At 47.5% G+C, this 20,840-nt stretch overlaps 1 protein-coding gene across 1 annotated transcript; it reads left to right on the top strand.

Annotated features, from left to right (window-relative positions):
• The first annotated feature begins 5,339 nt into the window (after positions 1–5,339).
• On the top strand, positions 5,340–20,731 carry SDSL (serine dehydratase like). Its single transcript, XM_079957056.1, has 8 exons — positions 5,340–5,520; positions 9,841–10,029; positions 11,084–11,123; positions 12,311–12,450; positions 13,433–13,521; positions 15,889–16,116; positions 18,368–18,492; positions 20,164–20,731. Exons 2-8 carry the CDS (start codon positions 9,850–9,852, stop codon positions 20,355–20,357), a joined length of 996 nt encoding a protein of 331 aa, XP_079813182.1. The 5' UTR covers positions 5,340–5,520; positions 9,841–9,849; the 3' UTR covers positions 20,358–20,731.
• Positions 20,732–20,840: the final 109 nt, after the last annotated feature.

Raw genomic sequence — 20,840 nt, 5'->3', positions numbered from 1 at the left:
GCCTTCTGGTGGTTCCCTCACTGTGAGAAGTGAGGTTACAGGGAACCAGGCAGAGGGCCTTCTCAGTAGTGGCACCCTCCCTACGGAACACTGTCCCATCAGATGTCAAGAAAATAAACATCTATCTGACTTTTAGAAGACCTCTGCAGGCAGCCCTGTTTAGGGAAGTTTTTAATGTTTGAGGTTTTATTGTGTTTTTAATATCCTGTTGAAAGCCGCCCAGAGTGGCTGGGGAGGTCTGGCCAGATGGGTGGGGTATAAGTAATAAATTACAGTGTGGTGTAGTGGTTAAGAGCTGTAGATTCATAATCTGGTGAATCGGGTTCGCTTCCCCGCTCCTCCACATGCAGCTGCTGGGTGACCTTGGGCTAGTCACACTTTGAAGCCTCTCAGCCCCATTCACCTCACAGAGTGTTTGTTGTGGGGGAGGAAGGGAAAGGAGAATGTTAGCCGCTTTGAGACTCCTTCGGGTAGTGATAAAGCAGGATATCAAATCCAAACTCTTCTGTTGTTGTTGTTGTTGTTGTTGTTGTTGTTGTTGTTGTTGTTGTTGTTGTTATACTGATTGGCAGCAGCTCTCCGTGGATTCAAACAGGGAACATTCCCAACCCTACTGGGGGATGTCCCTGGGGATTAAACCTAGGGCATTATGCATGCAGAAGGTAACACCTTGAACTTGGCCTGGGAGCAAATTGGCAACCTCTGAGCACAAATGTTCTACTCTGAGAGGGTCTCTTATCAGCAATCACACTGCAGCATTCTGCACCAACAGCAGCTTCCAGGTCAAGCACAAGGGAACAAAGAGCACTGATACAATGAAAGTTTCCTGCCCCCACAAACATTGGACACAATTGAGCATCACAGGATAATGGGTATCACAAGTTCTGCAGAGATGTCATGGAGGGGGTGGGCAGATTCTGAGGTGCGGGGGGGGGGGGGAGGAGGAAGAAGAGATCAGGAAGCTGGCATTAGACACCTTGCAGGAGGGTCCCTGCAAGATGAGGGGGCAGAATGGAGACCTCAGGAAATGTCAGAGTTGGAAGAGGGAGCCAGCGGTTGGGAGAGTCACAGGCTAGAATCTGGGGAAGGTTCAGAGAGGTGTCGTGCCCCTGTGATGGTGGAATGGTGGACACTTCTAGACAGGTTCCTCCTAAAGGGCCACTGCTGACCACCCTGAGGCCAGTTCTGCAAACCTCACAGGCCCAGCCCACTCCCAGAGAAGGGCACATTTCCCTGCCCAGAGCGGAAATGCCTGCCATTTGCAGCACAGAGGCTTGTGCCTGCCCCTCTCTTCAAAATAATAATAATAATAAATAATAATTTTTATTTATATCCTGCCCGCCCCAGCCGAAGCCGGGCTCAGGGTGGCTAACAACAAAGGAAGAGGTTTGTGTGTGTACAGTGGTACCTCGGGTTACAGATGCTTCAGGTTACAGACTCTGCTAACCCAGAAATAGTACCAGTGGTTAAGAACTTTGCATCAGGATGAGAATAGAAATTGCGCGGCGGCAGCAGCAGGAGGCCCCATTAGCTAAAGTGGTACCTCAGGTTAAGAACAATTTCAGGTTAAGAACAGACCTCCAGAACCAATTAAGTTCTTAACCCAAGGTATCACTGTAGCTTGTTGAATCAACATCTCAGCTACTGGTGCAATTCACCTTGTGTTGCTCAGATCTATGCATTAAAGAATCTGGTAGAAACAGAGATCTGAGTTTGAGTTCTTCATCCAGCAGTGAGGCCCAGGACTATGAGTGCATCCTCATTTTATACTTGACATTGGGGGGTCCCCCCCCCATGTCAGCGGTGGGGAACCTCAGACCCAAGAGTGAAATGTGGCTCTCGGGATTCTCCTGAGGCCACACCTCCAGCACCAGCAGGCGCACCGGGTTCTGCCCAACACTGAGAGGGCCTGGAGTGTGAGTGTGGCATCACGCACCTGGGGCACGTGATGCCACACAGTGGGAGGAGTCCCAACAGGGCCTGGCGCAAGAAAGAGGATGGACCACTGATGCCAATGGGACCCTTTCTTCCACTTGGCAACACTGGAGCAAAGACTTCGTTGCCCTTAGAAGCAGGGTCATTCCCTCCACATTGTCCTCAGAATGCAAGACAGTTCCCTGCATTGGCCAAAAAGTGGCTGAAAGTAATTATGAGCGTCCTTTGTGTTGTCCCCTTTTGTCGTTGGAAGGCTGGGGTTTCTTGGCCCTTTGGGTCCTCTTTTGAACATAATAAGACCCTGCTGGATCAGGCCAGTGGCCCAACTAGTCTGGCATCCTGTTCTCACAGTGGCCAACCAGATGCCTGTGGGAAACTTGCAGGAGCAGAGCCTGAGCACAAGAGCCTTCTCCCCCCCTCTGAGGTTTCCAGCGACTGTTATTCAGAAGCATTGCTGCCTCTGATTGCGGAGGCAGAGCACAGCCACTGTAGATCCATGAATTTGTCCAATCCTCTTTTAAAGCCACCCACCCTGATGGCCAATCCTGCCTCCTGTGGGAAAGTGTTTCATAGTCTAACTATGTGCCAGAGGTCTGTCTTTTATCTGTCCTGATTCTTCCAATGTTCAACTTCGTTGGACACCCATAAGTTCTAGTGCTGTGGGATAAGAACCTTCCTCTATCCAATTTCTCTGCGCCATGCCTCATTTTATACACTACTATCGTGCCACATGATCACTGCAGATGGTGACAGCAGCCACGAAATTAAAAGACGCCTGCTCCTTGGGAGAAAAGCAATGACAATCCTAGACAGCATCTTAAAAAGCAGAGACATCACCTTGTCGACAAAGGTCCGTATAGTGAAAGCCATGGTTTCCCCAGTAGTGATGTATGGAAGTGAGAGCTGGACCATAAAGAAGGCTGATCGCCGAAGAATTGATGCTTTTGAATTCTGGTGCTGGAGGAGACTCTTGAGAGTCCCATGGACTGCAAGAAGATCAAGCCTATCCATTCTTAAGGAAATCAGCCCTGAGTGCTCACTGGAAGGACAAATCCTGAAGCTGAGGCTCCAATACTTTGGCCACCTCATGAGAAGAGAAGACTCCCTGGAAAAGACCCTGATGTTGGGAAAGGTTGAGGGAGAAGGGGATGACAGAGGACGAGATGGTTGGATAGTGTTCTGAAGCTACCAGCATGTGTTTGACCAAACTGCGGGAGGCAGTGGAAGACAGGAGTGCCTGGCGTGCTCTGGTCCATGGGGTCATGAAGAGTCGGACACGACTAAATGACTAAACAAAAAACAACATCGTGCCACCTCTTCCCCGCCTTTTCTCTAAACTAGAAATAATAATAATAATAATAATAATAATAATAATAATAATAATAATAATATATTATTTATACCCCGCCCATCTGGCTGGGTTTCCCCAGCCACTCTGGGCGGCTTCCAACAGAACACTAAAATACAATAACCTATTAAACATTAAAAGCTTCCCTAAAGAGGGCTGTCTTCAGATGTCTTCTAAAAGTTTGGTAGAAAGTCCCAAATGCTGCTACCTTTCCACATGTGGAGGGTCTTTGAACCCCCTGATCATTTGGGCTCCCCTTTTCTGAGCTCCTTCTCATGACTCCGCTGACCTCTTTGAGCTTGCTTCCCTCCACTCCATAGCTGCCTCATCTAAGACCTGGGAGATAAGCAGCGAGAGTGAGAGAGAGAGAGAGAGAGAGAGAGAGAGAAGAGAGAGAGAGAGAGAGAGAGAGAGAGAGAGAGAGAGACGCATAATCAATATTGCTACTGTACTAAGTCCGGAAACAGAATGCAAATGATTGAGCCCTGTGCCTGTGATTCCGGGAAAGATTTCTCCCGGTTCTTTCCCTTTGAAAAGGCTTAATGAGACGGCAACACGGACAAGTCCAAAAGCCGCATAATTGCTTTTGGATGGATTGCCTAAGAGAGTGCATCACATGGGCAATCAGAGCGGAACGTGACATTACACAACAGCCTGCCACTTGGCTGACCCGTGTGTGTGTGTGTGTGTGTAACCCTTGCCAAATGTCTCAGGCTGGGCTGATAGCCCACTTTCTTCTCTTCATGCTAGATGGATGCATTTGTTCAGAGCAGGGATGGGGATCCTCTGGCCCAGATCATGCCCACCTGCTTGTCATAGGTGATGTCAGGCGTAGGGCCAGGAGAGAGGCAGGAGCCTCTGAGTGCACTCCTGGCTGTGCACTGGCAGGAGCTGGCTCTATTAACTGATGGGCAATAAAACTGAAACCTCAGGAACTACAACGCCTCCGAAAGCACCTTGAGTATTTTAAAGAATCTGCAAGCACCACACGGCACTTTGAAGTCCCATTTTTCAAAACTAGCCTCACCCAGAGCATATTACAGTAGTCCAAGCAGGGTGCAACTAACACTTGTATCACAGCAGGTAAAGGTAAAAGATAAAGCACCCCTGGACGGTTCAGTCCAATCAAAGGTGACTATGGGGTTGCGGCACTCATCTCGCTTCAGGCTGAGGGAGCCGGGGTTTGTCCACAGACAGCTTTCTGGGTCATGTGGCCAGCAGGACTAAATAGTAACAACAACAACAACAACAACAACAACAACAACAACAACAACAACAATATATTTCTACCCTGCCCATCTGACTAAACCGCTTCCGGTGCAACAAAATGCCATGGCGGAAGCCAGAGCTCACGGAAACGCCATTTACTTTCCCGCCACAGTGGTACCTATTTATCTAGTTGCACTGGCATGCTTGTGAACTGTTAGGTTGGCAGGAGCTGGGACAGAGCAACGGGAGCTCACCCCTTCGCAGGGATTCGAACCGCCGACCTTCTGATTGGCATGCCCAAGAAGCTCAGTGATTTAGACCACAGTGCCACCCATGTCCCTAATATCACTATATCACTGATATCTCATGTGTGTACACACACACACACACACACACACACACACACAAAATCACTGATATAATGTATCACTGCATGTTCTTATTAACTAAACAGCACTCTCCCACCCCAGAAAATATTCTTATTAATGATTCCTGTGACTTCAAATGGATGACTTGCAGTTTCTGTGGATGGACTGTGACATTGTAGGTGTGTGTGTATGTTAAATTTTAAAAAGGCTCTCACTAGCCCCAGATCTGCTCAGATTCCAAGGCTCAAAGTGCTTTCCAAAGGGGTTGGGATCAAGACTCACAGTGGTAAGTATGATAAATGAAATGAGCAGTGCAAATTCTTGAAGGCCAAGCAAGAGATGGCGATGTTCAATGTTGCCCTCTTTTGAAGAAAGCTGGGGGTGTCACTAAAGCTCTCCCCCCACCCTCTCTATCCTAACAGTCATCATTCCCAGCCTTCTGAGGAGCAACTTTGCAACTCTGCAACTTTGCAACTCAGGACGGATGAGAGCCGGTTGCTAAGGTTCCTTGAGCACTGCCCCTTGGCACTCTTCCCAGTTCCCTCCTCCAAATAAACTTTGCTCGCACAGCTGAGGGTGGCAGGAACTTTCTGCGAGAGAGAAACTCCTCTGGAACGGGAGAGAGAAGCTCATTGTTTCCTGGGGAGTCCAGATTGTGAGGTACCTCTTCAGTGGTGGACGTGGCCATTTGGGTTGGATGTGGGGACAGGGGATCCTCATGGGCTGAATTTCCTAGGTGGGCAGTGGGTGAGCGAAGAATAGCCCGTGCTTCCTGTTATTTGTGCACTTACGTGGCCAGAATTTTAAAACAGCTGATTTTAGAGAAGTGGAGAACTCATTTCCTTAGTAGGAAAACAAAAGATTTGCAGGGAAATGTTGTTTGGCTTGAAAAGGGAGTGCCAGGCAGATACTAAATGCTGTGGAAGGAATTATGTTCCCCAAAGTCCAGGATCCTAGCTGTCAACTTTCCCCTTTTCTTGCGAGGAGTCCTATTCAGAATAAGGGAATTTCCCTTTAAAAAAGGGGAAAGTTGACAGCTATGTCCAGGATGCCAGGTGAGAATAGAAGTTCCAGGCTGCATATGAACTGTAAATTTTAAAGCACGTGACTCCCCCCAAAGAATCCTGGGAACTGTAGTTTCTGGGGGCCTTGGGGGAATTGTATCTCTGTTTGGGGTGAGCTACGGTTCCCAGGATTCTTTAGAGGGGCAAGTAATGTGCTTGAAACGTATGGCTTGTACGCAGTATGAGTCTAACATTAGGTGGTGACGTGTCTGGCTTTTTAGAGGCCCGTCCTCTACTTGCAAGAGTCCTTTGCTGGAAGGACTGTGGTCCAAGGCTGGTTTAAAGGTAGAGAACCCTTAGGAGGAGATCAGGCAGGGTAGACCAGCTTGATGTCTCCCATCAAGAGTTAGCCCCACCAGAGCAACAGACTCATCACTCTGACACACGGGGCATCTATCTGGTCACAAGTCTTCCCCACTGTGGTGTGATGTACAGTGGTACCTCGGGTTACAGACGCTTCAGGTTACACACTCCACTAACCCAGAAATAGTACCTCAGGTTAAGAACTTTGCTTCAGGATGAGAACAGAAATTGCATGATGGCAGTGGGAGGCCCCATTAGCTAAAGTGGTACCTCAGGCTAAGAACAGTTTCAGGTTAAGAACGGACCTCCGGAAGGAAATAAGTTCTTAACCCGAGGTACCACTGTATTGTTAAATTATAGCATTTACTTGAGATTGTAAGAAGGGCCTGCAGGATCAGGCCAATGGCTCATCTAGTCCAGCATCCTGTTCTCACAGTGGCCTGTGGGAACCTGTAAACAGACCTGAGTACAAGAGCACTCTTCCCTCCTGTGGCTTCCAGCAACTGGCATTCAGAAGCATTGCTGCCTCTGGCCATGGAGGCAGAACAGAGCCACCCTGGCTAGTAGCCGTCAATAGCCTTGTCCTCCATGCATTTGTTTAATCCTCTTTTAAAGCAATGGTATCCCTGACCGTTAGGTCCATTGCGGACGACTCTGGGGTTGCGGCGCTCATCTTGCTCTATACGCCAAGGGAGCCGGTGTTTGTCTGCATACAGCTTCCGGGTCATGTGGCCAGCATGACTAAGCCACTTCTGGCGAACCAGAGCAGTGCACAGAAACGCCATTGACCTTCCCACTGGAGCGGTACCTACAGTGGTACCTCGGGTTACAGACGCTTCAGGTTACACTCTCCGCTAACCCAGAAATAGTACCTCAGGTTAAGAACTTTGCTTCAGGATGAGAACAGAAATCACTCGGCGGCGGTGCGGCACGGCAGGGGAGGCCCCATTGGCTAAAGTGGTACCTCAGGTTAAGAACAGTTTCAGGTTAAGAACGGGAACGAATTAAGTTCTTAACCTGAAGTACCACTGTATTTATCTACTTGCACTTGACGTGCTTTCGAACTGCTAGGTGGGCAGGGGCAGGGAGCAAACAACAGGAGCTCACCCCGTCGTGGGGATTCGAACCGGCGACCTTCTGATCGGCAAGCCCTAGGCTCTGTGGTTTAGACCACAGCGCCACCAGCGTCCTCTTTTAAAGCTGTCCAAATTGGTGGCCCCTTCCAAATTTGCATTGGATGGTGTACTTGCAGAGTGCTGGAACACGGGAAGCTGTCCTCTGCAGATCCTGACCGTTAGTCCAGCTACCTCAGTAGCTCCTGGTTTCAGGAAGGGTGTCTCTCCTGGAGATGCTCAGAATTGAATCTGGGAACTTTCCCATTACTGTCTTTCATCTCCGTTGACAATGGAAGGCTGGTGGGCAAAAGCGGTTCATTGCAGCTGCTGAGAAGCTTTTGCAGCAAATTGCTTGGAGGAGTTGCTGGATATGAGAAGCCTATGGCAACCTGGGAGCCTTTTATAACATTTAGTATTAGACAAGGTGGCAATTTAATACCTCTGGAGTCCCAGAAGTCTTTTGGGAAAGATTTATTGCCACCGCTACTTTCATCGCTATCTAAGGACACATGATCTATGCCATATATTTAAAGCACTATTAGGCTACTTTAACAGTCACAGAGAATCCCGGGAACTGTAGTTTGTTGCAGGTCCTGGGAACTGTAAGGTCTGTGAGGTCAGCACCTGTAACAAACTACAGTTCCCAGAATTCTTGGGTGGTGGTGGGGAACCATGACTGTTAAATAGTGCTTTAAACGTATTGCATAGATGTGACCTTAGTTACTTTCCTGCCTTTAGTACTCTAGATATTTTGAATTTGCAAATAACAGGCATTGTTTTGTTGTTTTAATTTAAATTCAGTTTTTAAAATAAATAAATCAATATTGGGAAGGAGTGCACTGGAATTCTGGCTAGGACAATCAGAAAGTGTCTTATACTGAACCAGACCATTGGCTTTCCAGGATTTCTTCTTGGGTTGTTGGTTGCACAGGCTGACACAGCTGTGTCAGTGCGTAAAGACCAGGCCTTGATAAGAGCTTGCAGATCTATTCACAGTCCTTAGCCTGGCTGCTGTGGTTTTGCTCTGCCTCCACAGCTGCAGGCAGTAACGCTTTTGAATATCAGTTATCAGAAGCCACAGGAGGAGAGAGGGCTCTTGTGATCAGGTCTTGCTTGCAGGCTTCCCATCTGGCTGGCCACTGTGAGAACAGAATGCTGGACTAGGTGGGCACTGGCCTGATCCAGGAGGGATCTTCCTTTGATCTTATGTTTGAAGGCCAGAGCAGTTTCAACAATGAGTCCAATTCACCAATGGTGTGGTGAGCTCTCCCTTGGTGGAGATCGTCACACAGTCAACTGTGTTTGGCAAACAACAACAACAACAACTTATTTTTTACCGTATTTTTCGCTCTATAAGATGCACTTTTTCCCCTCCAAAAATTAAGGGGAAATGTGTGTGTTATGTACTGAAGTTCTCAACCTGGGCCAGCAGGGGGATACTGTAGATAGTTATGCAAATAAGGGATCGAAAGTGACGTTCAGTGATTGGATAGTTAGAAAATTGTTACAGTTACATTGTACTGGAGCGCTATATATGCAGGCTGACTGAACCCTTCAGTTCAGTTCTGTCCTGGCCTGTGAATAAACAAGAGCTGTTTGAAGAATCGCTGTGTTGTCTGATATGTTCACCCACAACTTAACAGTGTGTGCATCTTATGGAGCGAATGCAGGCTCCATGGTTTCAGCGAAAGCAACACAAAGCCTCCGAAGTGCAGTGGGAGCGCTCCTGTGTGCTCTGGAGGCTTTGCATTGCTTTCGCTGAAGCTAGGAGATCAAGAGGGATCGGTGCACACCGATCCCTCTTGCTCTCCTGGCTTCCCTTCGCTGGAGAGGCACTGCGCAGCTTTCCCTCTCTGTGCAGTGCCCCTTCAGCAAAGCGGGAGGAGAAAGGGAAGGGGCTCTGTTTCTCCTGCCGTTTTGCTGAAGGGGCGCTGCGCAGAAAGGGAAAGAATTTCCCCCCCTTGTTTTCCCCCTCTAAAACTAGGTGCATCCTATGGTTGGGTGCGTCCTATAGAGCGAAAAATAGGGTATACTTCGCCCATCTGGCTGGGTTTCCCCAGCTACTCTGGGCGGCTCCCAACAGACTATTAAAAACATTATAAAACATAAAGCATTAAAAACTTCCCTAAACAGGGCTGCCTTCAGATGCCTTCTAAAAGTCAGATAGTTGTTTATTTCCATGACATCTGATGGGAGGGCATTCCACAGGGCGGGTGCCACCACCAAGAAGGCCCTCTGCCTCATTCCCTGTAACTTCGCTTCTCACAGTGAAGGAACCACCAGAAGGCCCTCGGTGCTGGACCCCAGTGTCTGGGCTGAACGATGGGGGTGGAGATGCTCCTTCAGGTATACTGGGCCGAGGCCGTTTAGGGCTTTAAAGGTCAGCACCAACATTTTGAATTGTGCTTGGAAATGTACCGGGAGCCAATGCACTAGGTCTTTTATTTCCATCACCAAGCATTCCAGCTAACCTCCATCTCTCCACTTCTGTGTTTTAGGCAATCTTCATGACAGCAACAGGGGACCATTTTGGTGGCAGGGATGGAAAACCATTCCACGTTGTGACGCCTGTCCTGGAGAGCATCGCCCTTTCCGAAGCTGCGGGCACCAAAGTCTATATGAAGATGGAGAATGTCCAACCCGCGGGTTCCTTCAAAATCCGGGGCATTGGCTACTTTTGCCAACAGGTGAGTGGCTGCCAAGTACCCTGGAAGTTCCTTTGTGGAAGAACAGCAGCTTTGACTATGGGCAGCTCCCCGATACAAAACAGCTGATCAACCAACAAGGCAATGTGGTGTAGTGGTTAGAGTGTTTGGCTACAAGCTGGGAGACCAGGGTTCAAATTCTCACTCAGCCATGAAGCTCACTGGGTGAACAACTCAGCCTAATCTATCCTTCCTGGGCTGTTGTGAGAACAACAACAACAACAACAACAACAACAACAACAACAACAACAATTTAGACCCCGCCCATCTGGTTGGGCTTCCCCAGCCACTCTGGGCGGCTTCCAACAAAATATTAAAATACAATAATGCAACAAACATTAAAAGCTTCCCTAAACAGGATAAAATGGGGGAGTGTGTGTTGGCAGGTAGAGAACCACATGCCCCGCTTTGAACTCCTTGGAGGAAAGGTGGGATAAAAAGGTACTAAATAAGTGCAGAAATAAATAATAAACTACGTAAGAGAGTCACAAATATGGGGATCCAACCCTGTAATGGTCCAGGATAACAAACTCTAACCCATATCTGCTCAGGCAACACTCTTACAGGGCTTAATAACATGCGGTACACTGTGCTCATTTGCAAGTTTATCTTCCAACCTGATGTACGTATATTATCACAGTAGCACAATGTTCTATCTGCATGACACAAATAGAACATGCCAAAATAAAAGAAAAGGACACATTTTTGGCTCAGAAATGGCAACATTCAGAAACCAGGGGAAGAAAAAGGGGGAAAGGGAAAAAAAGAAACCAGGTTAAGGTCGTTTAAGTCACCCAGGAGGAGAAACTGGGCTCAGCCCTAGAATCACAGAAACTGTGGAGCTGTAAGGGACCCAAGGGTCATCTAGTCCAACCCTCTGCAGTGCAGGAATCGCTGCTGTCATTTCATCTAAATAGGGAGCTCCCTGTGCTTCTAATAATACTCTCCAAGTTTCCATATGGCATTCTCCTCCAGATCAATGAATTCTCACACCTTCCCCTCTCTCAGACTGAACTCCCTCTCCTGTTCATTTCAGGTTGCCAAAAAGGGTTGCCAACACCTGGTTTGTTCGTCAGGTAAATAAATATCCATGTGCCTTTTTGGTCCTTCTTTCAGCTTCCAATGTTTCTCTTGTAATTGTCAGGAAAGCCCAAACAACACCCTGTGTGTGACTTAGTTACTCCTCTTGACCTTGATTCAGTTTGTGTGGTGTATTCAGAGGGCCTGCCCTGCCATTAGGCAAAATGAGATGACTCCAAACTCAGACGGCAGATGCAGATGTGGTGGTGGTTGTGCAGCCCCCTGTATATTCCTCCCAATCACCCTGACCCATCTGCACTATACATTTAAGGCAGTGTCACCTCACATTAAGCAGTCATGGCTTCCCTCAAAGAATCCTGGGAACTGTAGTTTGTTAAGTGCGCTGAGCGTCGTTAGGAAGCCATATTCCCCACCCAGAGCTACAATTCCCAAAGTGGTTTAACAGCCAATCCCTCTTCCCAGAGAACTCTGGGAATTGCAGCTCTGTGAGAGAGTTCCCATAATTCTTTGAGGGAAGCCATCACTATTCAAAGAGATATCTTAATACAGAAATCACTGGGGTAAAGCTGGACCGAAAGTCCAGAGGTAGCATTATTATCAATTTACAATGGGGTGGAAGGTTTGCAGGCAATGAAGGACTTGCTTAAAAATTTATTGACAGCTGCATGAATTATGATAGCTAGGAAGTGATAGGGGCAAGCAGACTATAAAATGGAAGAATGGTATAAAGAGGTGCGGGATATAGCTATTAATGATAAAGTAACATGTGCCATTAAGGTAAGATGGGGAATATGCAGGAGAAATGATTTTGAGCAGATCTGGAGGGTGTTGTAGAATTTGTACTGTTAAAACGGAAAGGGGTCAAACCATCGCAAGAGGTGTTGAAATTTTGTGAGGTTGGATAGTTACAGTGGCATGGTCTCGGTGGCGGGGTGCACATTTTTATTCTTATTTATTTATGATTATTACTTTGTCAAAAATAAAAATAAAAAGAGGTATCTTAGTGTAAAATGGAGCCATATCCTCCCTTGGCATGATGAGGGGTGAGGAATGGGCAGCAGTGTGTGTGCCACATGCCCTCTAAGCTAGTCTGGGGTCCTCAGGTACAACATAGGCCGCTCTTCTGTGGCCAGTATTGAAGGTGCCCTGTGTTGCACCAAAACTGTACTTCAACACTGGTGGAAATGTTTTCCTCTTCTCTGCTGCCACTCATTCCTCGCAGGTGGCAACGCTGGACTTGCTGCAGCGTATGCTGCCCAAAAACTTGGCATACCTGCCACCATCATCGTCCATGGAAGTACTCCACTGTCAACGGTGAATAAACTAAAGAAGTTTGGTGCAGAGGTGGAGATCTTTGGGAAGGTGAGTGGAGGAACGTGTGCTTCTGAATCACGGGTAAGGTTGGAGCAGACCTGGTGCCACCGCCAGGCACACTTGGGCAGTTGCCAGTGCCCAGGCACACTGAGAGGGCCCATCCCTGATGCCTAACCTGGGTGGCAGGGGGACCCAGTGAAGGAAGAAGCCATCCAGGACAATGGCCATAGGTCCCCTCATCCACGGAGCTGGTGCTGAATTGGATGATGATGATGATAATAATAATAATTTTTATTTATACCCCGCCCTCCCTATCCAAGGCCGGGCTCAGGGCGGCTAACAAGCAATAATAAAAACAAGTTGAATGAATAGAATTTAAAAACAAAATTAAAATACAACATTAAAATATTGAAACATTAAAATATTAAAATGTAGCCTCATCGCAGGAGGAGAAAGCAAAAGAAAAAAGAAAGAGGGGGAGGGAATCAAATTGGCTCCAACAACTCTGTCTTACAGAACAACTCTGTCTTACAGGCCCTGCGGAAAGAAATCAGATCCTGCAGGGCCCTGGTCTCATGAGACAGAGCGTTCCACCAGGCTGGAGCCAGTGTTGAAAAGGCCCTGGCTCTGGTTGAGGCTAATCTAACTTCCTTAGGGCCCCGGGACCTCTAGGATGTTGCTATTTATGGACCTTAAGGTCCTCCGTGGCGGTCCCGGAGGTATGAGGGTCCCAGGCCATGAAGGGCTTTAAAGGTCAAAACCAGCACCTTAAATCTGACCCTGTACTCCAACGGGAGCCAGTGCAGCTGGAAAAGCACTGGGTGAATATGTTCCTATGGCAGAGACCCCGTGAGGAGCCTCGCTGCAGCATTCTGCACCCGTTGGAGTTTCTGGAACAGGTTTAAGGGCAGCCCCATGTAGAGCGAATTACAGCAGTCAAGCCTAGAGGTGACCGTCGCATGAATCACTGTGGCCAGGTCAAGGTCTCCTCTCATTTCAGTGGAGGTCTTCCTGTTTCTTGTTCCGGCAGGTGTGGGACGATACTGAAGAAAGAGCCAAGAAGCTTGCTGAAGCTGACGGCTGGGTCAAGATCCACCCTTTTGACCACCCATTGGTGTGGTAAGGTCCTTGGGAAGTAAATTTTGGGAGAAAATCCCCTTTGGGGGCCCAATACAGAGGCTCACGCCAGATTCCTAATTAGTCAGACTTTATTCAGTACAGTGGTCCCTTGGTTCTAAACTTAATCTGTTCCGGAAGTCCGTTCCAAAACCAAAGCTTTCCAAAAACCAACTGTGCTTTCCCGTAGAAAGTAATGCAAAACGGATTAATCCGTTCCAAACTTTTAAAAACAACCCCGAAAACAGCAATTTAACATGAAGTTTACTATCTAACGAGACCATTGATCCATAAAATGAAAGCAATAAACAATGTACTGCAGTCACACAATCAATCAATCAATCAATCAATCAGTAGCTCAACTGGATTCCACACAGTCACAGAAACAAAACAAAAAAGAGCCACAAAAACGCAAACGCAAACGCAAAATAAATAGCAAAAACAGACTTCAGTGTAACACTCAAAATGGAAGTGTGGCACTCAAAACAGAACTGTAACACTCAAAAAGGAGCACATTTGGCTTCCGAAAAAAGTTCACAAACCGGAACACTTACTTCTGGGTTTCCAGTGTTTGGGTTCCAAGTTGTTTGAGTTCCAAGGTGTTTGAGAACCAAGGCACAACTAACACATATCTGGACAGAGTCCAAAGGAGTCTGTGAGAGCAGTCCCATTAGCACACACTCTACTATAGGAATAAATACATCATATTGGCTGTTTATTCTCCAGCCAATCCCCTCCTGCCACCCCGGCACCTCATAATCCATGGGTAGGCAAATTAGGGCCCGGGGGCCAGATCTGGCCCAATCACCTTCTAAATCCAGCTCGCGGACGGTCTGGAAATCAGTGTGTTTTTATTTAAAATGCATCTCTGGGTTATTTGTGGGGCATAAGAATTCATTTGTTTTTTTCTCTCCAAAATATAGTCCGGCCCCCCACAAGGTCTGAGGGACAGGGGACCTGCCCCCTGCTGAAAAAGTTTGCTGACCCCTGTCATAATCGCTTCATCCAACCATAGTCCTTAAAAACACTTGCACAACCCAAGTTTTTTGCTTTGCATTAAGAGCCCTCCTTGTCCCTTATTTGGACTTGATTTTCACTCTGTCAGATAGGTTCCTCCTAAACTGGTTCTTACCCGTTTTGTATTTAGGATGCACTCTTGTGTACCTGAAACTGACCTCACCAATAATGTGTTTTGCAGAATTTCCACCTCAGAATCCATAAAAGGTTGTTGTGTACTGGGCTCTCTGTCAAGTAGATGGGGCTCTCCACACCCATCTAACTCAAGAGTCCTTGTTGGGGACATAGAGTTGTGCCCTTTCCACCTACTGCTGGGGCCCAGTTGGTCCAATTTCCATTGGTTCCAAAACAAATGAGGAACAAATGGGTAGAAAGGGTTGTGCTTTATGTCCTTGCTGTTTGAGCTCATTCATTCTTCATTTCCCCTAAATGCTATATTTTGTTGTGATCAGCACCTTGGAGAGGGACCCAGGGGCGAGTTTCAGGACCATGGATAGCAATCCTTAAGCTGAGGTACAAGATACAAGTTGTCTCAGCACTGTCCTGGAACACCAGGAAGATTTTTATAGCCTGCCTTGGACAGTGCATACTGGGGGACAGGGAGCAGTGACAATGTGTCAGAGGATGGAACTATGTGTGCCATGTGGATTCCACTGCACTCCCTTAAATACGTTTCTATCCTCAGGGATGCAGCAAGTCCCCTATGAAGCCTTTAGGACTTTTTAGTTTGAAGGAAAGGCAAGTAAGATGCAACATGTTAGAAGATAGAAAGTGGATAGAGAATTTTTCTGCCTGTCTCATAACACTAGAACTCCTGAACACCCAATGAAACTGAATGTTGGAAGATTCAGGACAGTGCTTCTTTATGTAGAGCATAGTTAAGCTATGGAGCTGGCTCACACAGAAGCAGTGATGGCCACCAACTTGGATGGCTTTAAAAGAGGATTGGACCAGTTAATGGAGAAGGCTATAAATGGGTATTAGTGTTGGTGGTGTGCTTTGTCTCTACTGTCAGAGACAATAATGCTTCTGAATATCAGTTGCTTGAAACCACAGGAGAGGAGAGTATTCTTGTGCTCAAACCTGTCTTGTGGGATTCTCATAGACATCTGGTTGGCCACTCTGAGAACAGGATGCTAGACAAGATGGGTCATTGGCTTCATCCAGTAGGCTGCTCTTATGTTCTTAGCTGTCCCATCACCAAACAAGATTTATCTACCAGTCTAGTCAGCTTCTGCCTGCACGACGCCCTCTTCTCCTTGCCTCCAGCAGCAAAATGTCTTGCGCCTTCCATGGCTCAGAGCATCCTTCCCACAAATGCCAGTCTCTCAAAGATGTCTCTTCTCCACACAGGAAGGGCCATAGCACTATTATCAAGGAGCTGAAGGACTCCCTGGATTCCAAGCCAGGAGCTATTGTGCTCGCTGTGGGCGGAGGTGGGCTGCTGTGTGGGGTGGTGTCTGGTCTGCAAGAGGTGGGCTGGCAGGATGTGCCCATCATTGCCGTGGAGACAAGAGGTGCTGACAGCTACAACGCAGCCCTCAAAGCAGGACGGCTCGTCACTCTGCCTGACATAACCAGGTGAGTTGTGTGCACTGGAGATGGCAGCAACCCCAGCTTGAAGGAAAGAGCTTCGGTATTGAGATGAAATGTTCTCCTTCTTTCTTCTCCTCCCTTAAAAAAAATGAGTTTGGACTCCTGAAAACTTCAGGGTTATCCTGAGCGTGCTGGTGCTTCCTTCTTGTCCCCCGGGGTCCCTGTTTTGGGTTTACCTGTTAGCACTCCCCACCTAAGTTTGCCATTAAAGGGACTTCCCCGTCTCACTTCATAGAATCAGAGAGTTGGAAGGGGCCCTGGGCATCATCTAGTCTAGCCCCCTGCAATGCAGGAATATGCAGCTGTCCCGTACAGGGATCGAACCTGCAACCTTGGCATTCTCAGCACCATGCTCTAACCAACTGAGCTATCTAAGCTAATTTTCCTCCTCCCATTTTTCTAGCTGTGGTACAAAATGTAGGCTAGTTCCAATAAGCTGCCTTGCTGAAGCAAAGCAGGACCTGGATCTCTTCAGTGCCTCAATGGAGACCTCCTGGTAACCCTTGTTATACTGTCTAGAGTTCCATCCTGGAAAAGGGTTATTTGTTTGTTTGTTTCTAGCATCCATACCCAACTTTTCAGCCAAAAAGTCTCCCAGAATGTAGAATCACAGAGCTGTAAAGTTGGAAGGCAGGAATCTTTTGCCCAATGTGGGGCTCAAACCCATGACCCTGAGTTTAAGAGTCTTGTGCTCTACCAACTGAGCTATATGACAATCAGTTAAAACGAGACAGCTCTCTCTGCCCATAAGCCTACAATTAAAACAACAACAACCCATGTCACACAAGGGGAAAGGGGCAGGGTGTGTGGAGAGGGGGCTGGAATCAAACTTGGGCAACAATTCTTGAACAGTTGTTATATTGCATGGGTAGGCAAAGTAAGGCCTGGGGGCCGGATCCAGCCCAATCGCCTTCTCAATCTGGCCCATGGATGGCCCGGGAATCAGCGTGTTTTTACATGAGTAGAATGTGTGCTTTTATTTAAAATGCATCTCTGGGTTATTTGTGGGGCATAGGAATTCGTTCATTATTATTTTTTCAAAATATAATCCAGCCCACTGAGGGACAGTGGACCGGCCCCCTGCTGAAAAAGTTTGCTGACCCCTGTTATAATGAGTAACTGGTGTAGTTCAGGGGCAGGAGGTACCCAATGCAGCAGGTCTTTTAGTGAAGCTGATGGGATGAGCCCCACTTCCCACGTCTCCCACTGAGGCACCCTGATGGAATGCCTGCCCTCATCTGGCCGCTGACGGGTTTGGAGCCCCAGTGGAGCTGGTCTGTCACAACACAGATGATGACGACGATGGTGGTGATGGCGATGATTTATATACCACTCATACCCGTAGGTCTCAGGGTGGTTACAACATAAAATCACAATATAAAAACACAAAACACAAAACAAATTATCAAAACGGAAACAAAAACAACCCAATAACCCCTCACCAACACAATCAATCAATCAATCAATCAATCAATCAATCAATAGACTTTATTTGCGTAGCCGACAGGCCATAGCATCTCACCAACACATTTTTAAAGTTACAGATAGGTAGCCGTGTTGGTCTGCCATAGTCAAAACAAAAAATTCCTTCCAGTAGCACCTTAAAGACCAACTAAGTTAGTTCTAGGTATGAGCTTTCGTGTGCATGCACACTTCTTCAGATACCAATATACCAGATATTCCAGATACTATACCAGAATATACCAGATATTCTTCAGATACTTCTTCAGTATCTGAAGAAGTGTGCATGCACACGAAAGCTCATACCTAGAACTAACTTAGTTGGTCTTTAAGGTGCTACTGGAAGGAATTTTTTGTTTTGACATTTTTAAAGGACGCTGGATGCCAATCAACCAAAGAGGAACATTTTTGCCAGGCAGGCACCTAAAGTTGTATAATGAAGGCGCCAGGCAGACCTCCCTGGGGAGAGCATTCCACAGACGGGGAGCCAATGCAGAAAAGGCCCCTTCTCGTGTTGCCACCCTCTGGACCTCTCATGGAGGCAGCACACAAGGGCAGGCTTCAGAAGATGATCTCAGAGCCTGGGAAGTTTTCATTAAAGTTTTTTTGTGATACAATACGTACAAACAAATAAACAAGGGAAAGTACATATTGCGTCTCCACTTTCAATTCATAGAGTCTCTCCCCCGCTCCAGACTAACTCATGACTCCTACCCTCCCGCCTTCCCTGGGCATGGGTGCAAACTTACCTTGCTCTTTACTGTCCATTCTGCAGTGTGGCCATGTGCCTGGGAGCCAAGACAGTGGCACAGAGGGCTCTGGATTGTGCCCGCGAGTGTTGCATCATCTCTCATGTGCTAGATGATGTGGAAGCGGTGAAAGCCATCGAGCAGTTCCTGGGTGAGTTTTCAAGGGTGCCGCAGACAGTGATTCCCCCCCTCCCCGCCCCCATGGTTCCGATGAAAGTTGCCACCCCAAACAATTCTTATTAACTTTATTTTATTTTTAAATCACTGACCACACTTGCACGCTCCACATTTAATGCAATGCTAACCCTGAAACACTGGAAGCATAGAGCTGTGGTGAAGGCAGGCAACTGGTAGGCAGACAGCTCCCTCTAGTGGCTAGTAGGATCTCTCGTTTTATACTGCATCAGACAATCTGTCAGTAGAGATCATAGAGATAATTCATAGGTTCTCAAACCTTTTCGGGCCACTGTCCCTTTGCTTTCATCCCCAGTGCCCCCAACTTTTCCCTACAAAAAAGGCATTATTCAGAATAGAATTAGTGGATAGAACAATAAATAAAACCAACTAACAGATCCTTCTGGGATTTGGGATCAGGGCAGCTGGTCAGGAGCTGCTGCTGCTGCTATTTATTTGGTTTTTCAGATTAAAATGTTACAGTCACATATTCAACATACAACATAAAAACAAGATTCCAAAGAATCTCCTGGACTTCCTTCCTCCCCTTTGTGAATTCTATTGTTAATCATTTCCTCCTGCATCTTTTATGATAATCCCAATCTTTTACCTCTCCATTGTATCAAAAATTCACCACTAAGCTACAAGTGTCATTCCAATCCTACTAACGATTTTAACTGTTTACGATGGTTTTTAAGATAAATTATAAATTTTCCCCATTCCTTATTAAAATTTCTGATTCTTCTGGTCATTTTAGCCATTTTGGCATCACCCATTAACTTCATCTGCCATTCTTCTCTGGTAGGAACTTTATCTTCTTTCCATCTCTGCGCCAATAACATCCACACAGCCGTGGTCGCATACATAAATAGTCTTTTCTGCTCCCGTGGGATTTCGGCACCTAGTATTCCTTCGGTGGTTTTTTTTATAGAAAAGGTTATTTTAAACATTTTTTCCAACTCATTATACAGTCATACCTTGAGTTGAATGTGCTTCGGGTTGAGCGAGTTAATGACGTCACGCGCATGCGCGGAAGCGCTGTCTTGTGTTCCATTCGGGATGTGAACGGGGCTCCGGAACTGATCCCATTCGCATCCCAAGGTACCACTGTATATCATTTCCCAAAATTCTTACATTTCCACCCTATATGCCTTCTTTTTCCTTACTCTACCAGCATACATTTGACCTTGTTTTATACATTTTTTGCTATTTTAAAGGTAAAGGTACCCCTGCCCGTATGGGCCAGTCTTGACAGACTCTGGGGCTGTGCGCCCATCTCACTTAAGAGGCCAGGGGCCAGCGCTGTCCGGAGACACTTCCGGGTCACGTGGCCAGCGTGACATCGCTGCTCTGGTGAGCCAGAGCCGCACACGGAAACGCCGTTTACCTTCCCGCTGGTAAGCGGTCCCTATTTATCTACTTGCACCCGGAGGTGCTTTCGAACTGCTAGGTTGGCAGGCGCTGGGACTGAGCAGCGGGAGTGCACCCCGCCGCAGGGATTCGAACCGCCGACCTTTCGATCGGCAAGCCCTAGGCGCTGAGGCTTTAACCCACAGCGCCACCTGCGTCCCTTTTGCTATTTTACTGGGAGTTAAATACCAACGATACATCATTTTCACTTACTCCCTTATTTCTCACCCCTTTCCAGATGACGAGCGCATGTTGGTGGAGCCTGCCTGTGCTGCCACTCTGGCTTTCCTCTACTCAGGCTACCTCCAGCAGCTGCAGGAAGAGGGGCGGCTGAGCCGGCAACTGCACTCCATTGTCGTTATTGTCTGCGGTGGGAGTGCCATCCACGCCAAGGAGCTCCAGGCCTTGAAGAACAAGCTGGGGATGGAGTGAAGGAGGGCAGCTCTTGACATGCTGGCAAATAAACATATCGTTGGCCAGGATATTTTTTAGTGGGCTTAGAGCAGGGGTGGGGAAGCTTTTCCAGCCCGAGGGCCACCTTTCCTTCTGGGCAGCCTCCCAGGGGCCACGTGGCAGTGGTGGTGGCAGAGTCAAAATCGGGGAGAGCAAGGGAAGCAAACTTTCCCTTTGCACAGGGGGCTATTTTCTACACACACACACAAACACACGCACACACACACACCTCTATCCTTCATCCATCCAGGCAGGGAAAAGGCATTATTAGTGCTCAAATGCATTTTCCACCTATGCCAAGTATATTGGGTGGTGTTCTTCCCTCTCCCAGAGCTACAATCCCTAGAGTTCCCTGTGAACCTTGCTGATAGGAAGGTTGGCGGTTCAAATCCCCGCGACGGGGTGAGCTCCCATTGCTCTGTCCCAGCTCCTGCCAACCTAGCAGTTCGAAAGCACACCAGC

The sequence above is a fragment of the Podarcis cretensis genome (genome assembly GCF_951804945.1).
Source record: "Podarcis cretensis genome assembly, chromosome: 16".
Lineage (NCBI taxonomy): Eukaryota > Metazoa > Chordata > Lepidosauria > Squamata > Lacertidae > Podarcis > Podarcis cretensis.
This window is presented reverse-complemented; position numbering and strand designations above follow the sequence as displayed.

Bases quoted from the DNA above. Each gene is read 5' to 3' on its own strand.
- SDSL (XM_079957056.1), top strand. From the start codon at position 9,850: ATGACAGCAACAGGGGACCATTTTGGTGGCAGGGATGGAAAACCATTC. The intron at 13,522-15,888 runs GTAAGGTCCTTG...TTCTCCACACAG, and splicing joins TTTGACCACCCATTGGTGTG to GAAGGGCCATAGCACTATTA. The intron at 16,117-18,367 runs GTGAGTTGTGTG...TCCATTCTGCAG, and splicing joins ACTCTGCCTGACATAACCAG to TGTGGCCATGTGCCTGGGAG.